The sequence below is a fragment of the Castor canadensis genome, chromosome 13, assembly GCF_047511655.1.
Source record: "Castor canadensis chromosome 13, mCasCan1.hap1v2, whole genome shotgun sequence".
In the NCBI taxonomy this organism is placed as follows: domain Eukaryota; kingdom Metazoa; phylum Chordata; class Mammalia; order Rodentia; family Castoridae; genus Castor; species Castor canadensis.
In genome coordinates, this window is record NC_133398.1 from 125834310 (window position 1) to 125842855 (window position 8546).

The 8546-nt window shown below is 46.7% G+C and overlaps 1 protein-coding gene across 6 annotated transcripts; it reads left to right on the forward strand.

Moving 5' to 3' along the window:
* The first annotated feature begins 1144 nt into the window (after positions 1 to 1144).
* On the forward strand, positions 1145 to 4731 carry LOC109687922 (procathepsin L-like). 6 transcript variants are annotated; one of them, XM_074052679.1, is made up of 7 exons: positions 1145 to 1270; positions 1536 to 1658; positions 1755 to 1901; positions 2087 to 2320; positions 2857 to 2941; positions 3513 to 3630; positions 4632 to 4731. In XM_074052679.1, exons 1-7 carry the CDS (start codon positions 1145 to 1147, stop codon positions 4729 to 4731), a joined length of 933 nt encoding a protein of 310 aa, XP_073908780.1. The 6 variants fall into 6 exon arrangements, with proteins under 6 accessions (XP_073908780.1, XP_020021639.2, XP_073908782.1 ...); XM_020166050.2 differs by having other exon boundaries at positions 2087 to 2311; positions 2779 to 2941; XM_074052681.1 differs by having other exon boundaries at positions 1755 to 1900; positions 2254 to 2311; positions 2779 to 2941.
* Positions 4732 to 8546: the final 3815 nt, after the last annotated feature.

Consider the following 8546-nt stretch of genomic DNA (forward strand, 5'->3'; position numbering starts at 1 on the left):
GGAGGGCATCCTGAGGCAGAAGATCAAAAAGAGGTGAGCCCCAGAAACACAAGGACAAGGTGAACTCATTCAATAAGGAACCCACTCCCCAAATAGCCATCCACCCTGCGACAGGTTGGGTTCCAGCTGCCTCCTGCTCAAGGTCTCAGAGGACACACAGATCCCACCCTGCGACCCGGGCAGCCAATCGCTGTTAAGTAGATGGGGAGGGAGGCAGGGCAGCTAGCTGGTTTGAGGCCTTAAAGCCTGAGTCCACAAAGCAAAGCCAGATGCTTGCAGGACAGCCATCTTTGAAGAGCTGCGTCTTGGGAGTGCACCTGCACCTGCTGAGTGCACCTGAACGGCTGCAGCCACCTCAGGTGAGCAGACCACCAAGGTATGATGGGAACAGGGAATGGAGGAGGGGACCCCTACAGGGACATGGTCAGCCAGGCAGATGCAGAAACAAGAGCATTCGTCCTAGCTAGCACTGGCAATTGGGGCCAGTGGAAGAGGGAGGCCGGGGAGCCCAGGGTGACGCCATGACCACACAGAGGCTCCTGGGTTGTGCAATTCAGTCTGGGACATGGTCTGGCCAGGTGAGATAAGAAAGCTGTGTGGCTACAAGCCAGGATCTGACGCCCAGCTCTCCGACACCACCAGGTAACGTTCTCTTGTCAATCACTACCAGGAAGCTTCCTCTGAACTCTCAGGAATGTGCTGAGGGCAGAACCTGGAGGGTCACTTTTCAGAGTCCCACAAGGGAGACCTGATCCAGACCTGAGTCTGGAGCTCTGGCAGCTACCTGCCCCTGTCCACGTGCTGGCACTGGCAGTTCTGGTTCTTGTCCCTCAGTGGGGCAACAAGTGGGGAGCTGGTGTCTCATATGTGAAATGCTGGAGTGTTGGATGCTGCCCTTCCCAGACTCTCTAGAAGGACATTCCAGAAGGGTTTCGCTCAAGAAGAGGAGGTTCCATGGCATAGCTCATCTCCTGCTGGGTGTTAGGAAAGATGAAGGTGTGAGGTGTTCTCCCAACTTTTGGAGATAACTTTGCTCCTGTGCAGAATCAAATGTCCCAAATTAGCAAGGTGTTCATTGAATGCTTTCCTTGACAGCACTGGTGCCATGGGACTCTCATTTCTTTCCCTTTCTAGGTTGTGAAGCATGAATCCTTTTCTCTTCCTCGCCATCTTTTGCTTGGGGGTGACCTCAGCTGCTCCAACTCTTAATCACACTTTGGATGCACAATGGAAGGAGTGGAAGACAAAACACAACAAAACCTACAGCACGGTAGGACACGTTAAGAGAGTCCAGAGGGACTCCAGAGAGAATGGTCCTTGTTGTTGGGACTTTATAGCCAAGGAGAGGCTTCGAAGGCAGTAACCCAGTGTCACCTGCTGTAAGCACAATGTACACTAATACCCCCATTTTGGGGGTGTAGAGAATGCCTGCCAGTGTGCAAAGCCATCCGTGGCCATCTCTGTCTCCAGGTCCACCTGTTGAACACGAGGGGTTTTAAATAGAAGGAGAGACCATCACTTGTACTGATTTGTAGGATGAAGAAGGACAGAGGCGAGCGGTATGGGAGGAGAACTTGAAAATGATTGAGCTGCACAATGAGGAATGCAGACACGGGAAACACGGCTTCACCATGGAGATGAACGCCTTTGGGGACCTGGTGAGTGGGGTGTGCCCTGGGTCATCCGTGCTTCCGCTCTTCATTTCTTCACAAAGTGATCTCTTGCTTCTAACACGGTTTTTACTCTCCTTGAAGACCACTGAAGAATTCAAGCAGGCGAGGAATGGCTTTCAGAGGCAGAGGCGCAGAATGGTTAGAGTCTTTCAGGAACTGGAGGTAAAAGAAATCCCCAAATCCGTGGACTGGAGAGAGAAAGGCTTTGTGACTCCTGTGAAGAACCAGGTACGACACACGCACCCCTTCCGGGGCCCTGGGGGGAAGAAACCAAGAATAGTGAACATTTACTGTGTCGGGCTTCAGAGTGACAGGCGGGCCACCTTTCTCCCCTTAAAGAATATTCAGACATAAGAGCTTTGTCGACGGCGTGCTGTTGGTTTGTGCACGACAGCCTTTCCTTCCCTTCTCAGGGTAGGTGCAATGCCTGCTGGGCTTTTAGCGCCGTTGGGGCCCTAGAAGGACAGATGTTCAAGAAAACTGGCAAGCTGGTGTCACTGAGCGAGCAGAACCTGGTGGACTGTTCCCGTCCCCAGCGCAACGTGGGCTGCAGGGGTGGCCGGATGGATTTCGCCTTCCGATATGTTCAGCAGAACGGAGGCCTGGACACCGAGGAGTCCTATCCTTACGAGGCCAGGGTAAGTGGAGTCCCTTCCCGGGCTGTCATTCCTGCTCTGGCTGTGGAAGGTGAAGCGACCTCAGAGATAAATAAAAGTCGCCTTGGTCAGGATTTCCCTCCAGATGGGAGAATCCGGACGAGGCCTGAGTGAGTTCAGTCATTGTGAAAGATTGGCTCTGGGGTGACATGGGTGGCACACGGGTGACCTTATTTCTGGGTAACACTGAATGCAATCACACTGATCTGTATTTAATGCATTTCTCCAGTGTGAGAATTCCTGTGGACTGGCCGATCGGATAAGTTTCCTTTGTGACATGTAAACTAAATTTCAGTTCAAGTCAACCCACAGCATGTCACCTCCTGGGCTGATTCATGACAGCACTGACTTGGAGACCCTTGAGTGCAGACTGCCTGCGGAGGGCTGTGATGCCAACCCACGATCCGGGAGGCGGGTGGCTGTCATCGTGTCTTCTTCCCTCTCCAAAGGACGGACCCTGCAGGTACAATCCAGAACACTCTGCTGCCAATGCCACAGGTGAAGTCCACGTTCCTCCCAACGAGGAGGCCCTGGCCAAGGCCGTGGCCACCGTGGGGCCCATCTCTGTTGCCCTCGACGCCAGCCACAATTCCTTCAAGTTCTACAGGGGAGGTGAGCATGTTCTTTGTAGAAACTGAGGCAGAAAAAAGGTGCAAAGGTACAATCACGTGCCAGCATGGCGGGAAGAGAGTTTAGTGCACGGCTTGCACGAAGTCCTTCAACCTGGATATGCAATAACTGGCCCCTCACAGTCATGACATGACTTTGGCATGTCCCCAGATATGCATTTCAGGAATTTCTTAAATAGCAGCATTATTAAGTGTATACCGTATTAGTTAAAATTTCCCTAATTATTCGCTATTTTGCAAATGTCCCAAGAGCTTTTATTTTTATATTTAAGTCTGACAAGAACCTCTGGATTCAAGTAATTCTGCATTCTGTGCTATTTCCTGCAATTCACCTCTTGGCAGTAAAATGACAAGATTTCGAACAGTGCTCTCCCATGCGTCTACCAAGCCTTGTACCAAGATCTAGCCTTGAGAGCCTAGATCTCACAGTCATAAGTCTTACCTGGAGTTTATGTCACTTTGGTGAATTTAGAAATGCCTTCCTTATTGCTCTTATCCGTGGGTCACTGTCAGGTCCCCGAGCCACTCACACAAGCTGTGGTTTTATTTTCTAGGCATTTATTATGAACCAAAGTGCAACCGCTTTGCCCTGGACCATGGTGTCCTGGTCGTTGGCTATGGCTTTGAAGGAGAAGAATCAGAAAACAGAAAATACTGGCTGATCAAGAACAGGTAGACATAAGAAGGGGGATAAGGTAGAAAGGAGAAAAATAGCAAGGATGAACCAATTCAGGTTACAATATAATGTATAATGTATAATATAATATATAATAAATTATATAATATATATTAAATACAATATATAATATATAATAAATAGAAATGAATAGAAATAAATAGAAATGTCACAATGAAACTCCCCGTATAGCTGTCTCAAACAAACAAAAATTTCATTTTTTGAAATAAAAATGGAGAACAGGATGGTAAAACAGGTCCTGTCTGGGGGTTGGTACCAGTGGGAGGGGAAGGACATAAGGAAAGGGTGAATGAGGTGAATATGGTGGAATATTATGCACTCATGAATGAAAATGGAAAATGAGTTGTGCTGAAACTATTCCAGGAATGGGGGGAGGGAGAATAAAGGAGAATGGTGGGGGGTGAATTCAGCTGTGATATATGGTAAGAACTTTGGTAAATGTCACAATGTCCCCAGGACAACAATACTTATAAAAAAGAACAGGTAGAAAATGCCAAAAATATTTACACTGGGAAACGAAAAGGAAAGAGTTGTGTGCAGTCAGTATTTGCACACAGGTCCCAGAAATCTTTGTCCCACTTAGGTTTAACACTGAACTAGGAATGTGCAATTGTATCATTAGAGTTCGTCACGAGCTTCCTCAGGCTATTGATACGGTGTTTGTACTATTGCTTTTCTAAATTTTGAACATTTTCTTTTTTTTGTACCAGATGTGCCTGGAAAAACAGTCTGTCTTCCCACTGTCTTTAATTTTGAAATTCAGTGTAAGGAAATTATTTTAGAATTCGGGGTAGAAGTTATGGGCAGATTAAGACACAACCATTTATAAAGGATGAGGAGAACGTCTGTCTGCCTCTCTGGAGTCTTTCTGCTAAGCGTGTGGCCTCTGTGACAATGTTAAAATCAGGCATTTGCTCTGATGAAACCCAATGTTCTCTATTCTTCCTACTAAATGGAGAATTTGCTCTTCTTTCAGCTGGGGCAAAAACTGGGGCTTAAATGGTTATGCAAAGATAGCCAGAGACCGGGACAATCACTGTGGGATTGCCACCTGGATCAGCTACCCCATCGTGTGAGTTGCTGGATGGTGACAAGGAAGGACTCGATGGGGACGGCATGTCCCGAGGAGGGACGTCACCTTCAGCCTGACCAGAATCTACTGTGTGGGATCCAACTCTAGAACCATGAAGGACAGGAGTTGTCATGTGGATTCTGACATTTTTATACCAGTGCAATGGCACCACTATATAGCTGTCACAAAGAAATTTATATTAATGACTCACATGAATTATTTGTTGACTCATTTGATGAATAAAATTTTAAAGTTCTGAAGGTGAGGCATCTGTGTGTTTTTAACGTTCTGATTGAATGCACGTGTCGTCCGAGCCAATGGTGCACCAGGAGGAAGGGTGGGTGTCTTCTGGGTCCTATAGTCATACATATGTAGATCTCACGTCAGACATGGTGCCCAGTATTTTGACAAAGGATCTATGAGGACAAAGGAGAATCATTTGAATATAGAAAATAATCACATTTTTGAAAAACAAATAGGAAGTTGTATGATTTTGGTACTATGAAAAGGATCGGGTTCATTACACCAAGATGGTTGCAGCCCCATCGAGTCACGGGACCAAAGATGTAGCTCCAGCTTCTGGATGTGGGTGAAGTCCTGGAGGCCATGTCACAGTCAGGGAAGGCCAGGACACTGGTGGGTGACCAAGGCAGACATGGTGTCTGGGTGAAGGCCGGGCTTCAAACATGGTTCCATGGTCTTGGAAAGTGATAGAGAGGTGAGAGTCTGAAGCTGCATTAAACCAAGCTGATGTAAACTTGAATTAGGAAAGAGGAAAGTATACTTTAGAAAACTCCACCTTGCATTGGTACAGAGCACGTAGTTTCATAAACCGTGTGTTTCCAAAGCCTCACGTTCCCACACGAGAAAGCACAGAAAAGAGGGTGGAAATATTTAGCGAACAGACTCCATCATCCCTGCAGAGGGACAGAGGAGGAAACTGGGGCTGTGGACCACAGAGCCTACAGCAGACTCCAGCAAGTCCCTCTGGGTTGGACCATGTGCCAGGCTGGAGTCTCATTTGCCCTTCCCTACTTGTTGACAAAACATCTAAATTAATAAAAGTAACAATAAATGTACCATCGGGGTGATGTTCTTTAGGTTTTGTGCATGAGTTTGCGCTCTGGTTGGAAGAAGATGTGAGACTCCCCTGATAATTCCCCTTTCCAGGGGTGTTGGACACCAGCTCAAGCTGGTGTCCAGAGCTCCCCCAAGGGGCCTCTCCTTGCCCCCCACAGCCTGAAACTGTGGGACCTGTACACTGTGTAGATATATATCCCAAGTGGGTCAACTTTAGGCAGTGACTTTCATCATACAGGTTTCTCTATTTGACACAAATTTATAGTAGTAATAGTAATAATTTATAGTAGTAATAGAGTAGTACCCAGAAACACAGCCCTCTTCTCAGTGTACGTTTAAAGTTTCACAATTCATGTATTTAAATGATTTTTTTTTTCATATATGCATTCGGCAGGTGTCCAGAGGTCACCTTCATGAGGTGGTACTTGCTGGGCCTGAGGACACAAATGTTAATCCGAAAATCCTGGTCCCTCCCTTTGGAGCTGAGCAGCCAGCACTTCCGAGCATAGCAGGAGTCCAGGTGCAGTGGTCATGGGCTCTGAAAGGGGAGCAGAGGACACTGGAGCAAGTGTCAAGGCCACAGTGCCCTCTAGGGCTCACAGAAGGTCTCAACAAGTGCCTTCTGGTCAAATCTCAAGAGTCCTGTGTCATCTGTAGGACCTGAGCTGAGGGGCATGTGTGATTTCAATTTTGAAATAATGAATTTTCATCTTCTTCATGAGTAGTAAGTGTGTTCAGAAGTATTTAGTTCCAGAGCAAACCAAGAATTTATACACCAGAAGGAAGAGGAAGAGGTGAGGGAGAATAAGAGGTCCAAGTTCACAAAGGCAAGTGTCCCATCTGAAAAAGTTTGTTCACAGTGACCGTGCTCAGTCAGTCCATCCACACAGCATGGACAAAGGGACCTGTGCTGGCCAGGTGACCCCAGTGCAGCCATGCAGGTTCAGCACCCAGAACTCCTCTGACAATGGTGGCCTGAGGACTCCAGCTTATTGTTCCCAACCAAAAAAAAAAAAAAGGGAGAGAGCTTTGCTAGGGGCTGAAGGAAGGATGGACAGCTGGGGACTGTACCGGGGAACGCGTTCTAACAAGACCACTCTACCAAGGACACACTCGGTCTTGGTATTCTAGAACATTTTTTCCTCACAACAATTCCTCAACAGCCTGCTACCACCCCCTACACCCACCAGGTCACACAGTTTTGATTGTTCCTTGGTGTCCTATACCCTTTCTTCTTCCTCCCCACTCAGGAACTGCGATCAGAGAACACTCAGGGAAAGTGCAGGCCAGGTAAGGATGGAGAGGATACCCTTGGCTTTGGTGTGTAATTCAGCTCTTAAAAATCAAGACAGAGACTTTCCCTTTGCATTAGAGGATGTAAGTACCTTCAGTGTTGTAACTAGCTAATGACTAGTTTAAAATGACTGCATTCAAAAATCAATAACTCATCTTAGATCCACCAGCCAACTGAAGTCACAAGTCAAGCCACAGCCCGACAGTTGGAAAGACAGATAGATGGACACCATGAATCACAACACATAGGGGAAAAAAAAATCCACGGGCTGTGTGGTAACAAGCACCTGGGAAAAAATCTGAACTATAAATGGCAACTTGCTGGAGGCCCAGTGTGACAAGAGTGCCATTTACACACTGTGGCTTCCTAAGCATCGGGAGGACAGGATTTTTCAGAACTGCTATCGCTCTGCCAGCGTCTCAAAGTAAAACGTGGATAATGATTCCTGATGATTAGGGCAAGGAAGATGGAAAGCAACACTGCTGAAATGTGGTAGACTTAACAGGCTGTTAATCTTCATGTGACTTGCTCTCAAAGAACTGTTTCACAAATTCTTCACCTAATGGGGTTTCATCAAAATCTTACCAGCCCCACTTCCTCTGCTCTTTCTCAGGGTAACACCCAGCTCCAGCCCACCATGTCCCACTGAAGTGGGGGGGACTGAGAAGCACTTGTGTACTCCACAGCCCAGAGGCACGGGGTGGAAAAGACAGAACAAGTAGGGAACCAGACTCAGATGTGTCATCAAAGTTAGAAGTATCACGCCAGAAATTTTAAAATAAAGGGAAAAATGACAATGTGTAAGATTAAATGGTGAGTGTAAGAGAGGGGCACTTCCTCAACTTGATAAATTACACCTATGACAACCCTACTGGCAACAGGGTACTAGATGGTAGAAGCTAGACGCTTTCTCACCAAGATCAGGGGCAGAGCAAGAGTGGTGCCTTTCACACTCCTTTCAGCACAGTACTGGAAGCCCTGGCTAATGCAATAAGACATGAAAAGGAAAAAAGTTACACAAATTAAGAAAGAAGAAATAAAAGCTGACGTTGTTAACCAATAACGATTGTCTTTGTACAGAATCCAAAAGATTCAAACAGCCCCAAATCCTGAACTCACAAGCAATTATAACAAATTTGCATGATGCGTGATTAATATGCAGAGGTCAATTGTTTTCCCATATACCAGCAATGAGCAAATGGAATTTGAAATAAAACCACAGTACCATCCAGGCTCCTGTGACTCATGCCTGTAATCCTAGCTTTCAGGAGGCAGAGATTACGTTGACCAGGGTTTAAAGCCAGCCCCAGGAAAATAATTTTTGAGACCCCATCTTGAAAATACCCAATACAGAAAAGGACCGCTGGAGTGGCTTAAGTGGTAGAACATCTGCCTAGCAAGCACAGGACCCTGAGTTTAAACCCCAGTACCAACAAAAACAAAAA

Bases quoted from the DNA above. Each gene is read 5' to 3' on its own strand.
- LOC109687922 (XM_020166050.2), top strand. From the start codon at position 1,145: ATGAATCCTTTTCTCTTCCTCGCCATCTTTTGCTTGGGGGTGACCTCA. The intron at 1,902-2,086 runs GTACGACACACG...TTCCCTTCTCAG, and splicing joins TGACTCCTGTGAAGAACCAG to GGTAGGTGCAATGCCTGCTG. The intron at 3,631-4,631 runs GTAGACATAAGA...CTCTTCTTTCAG, and splicing joins TACTGGCTGATCAAGAACAG to CTGGGGCAAAAACTGGGGCT.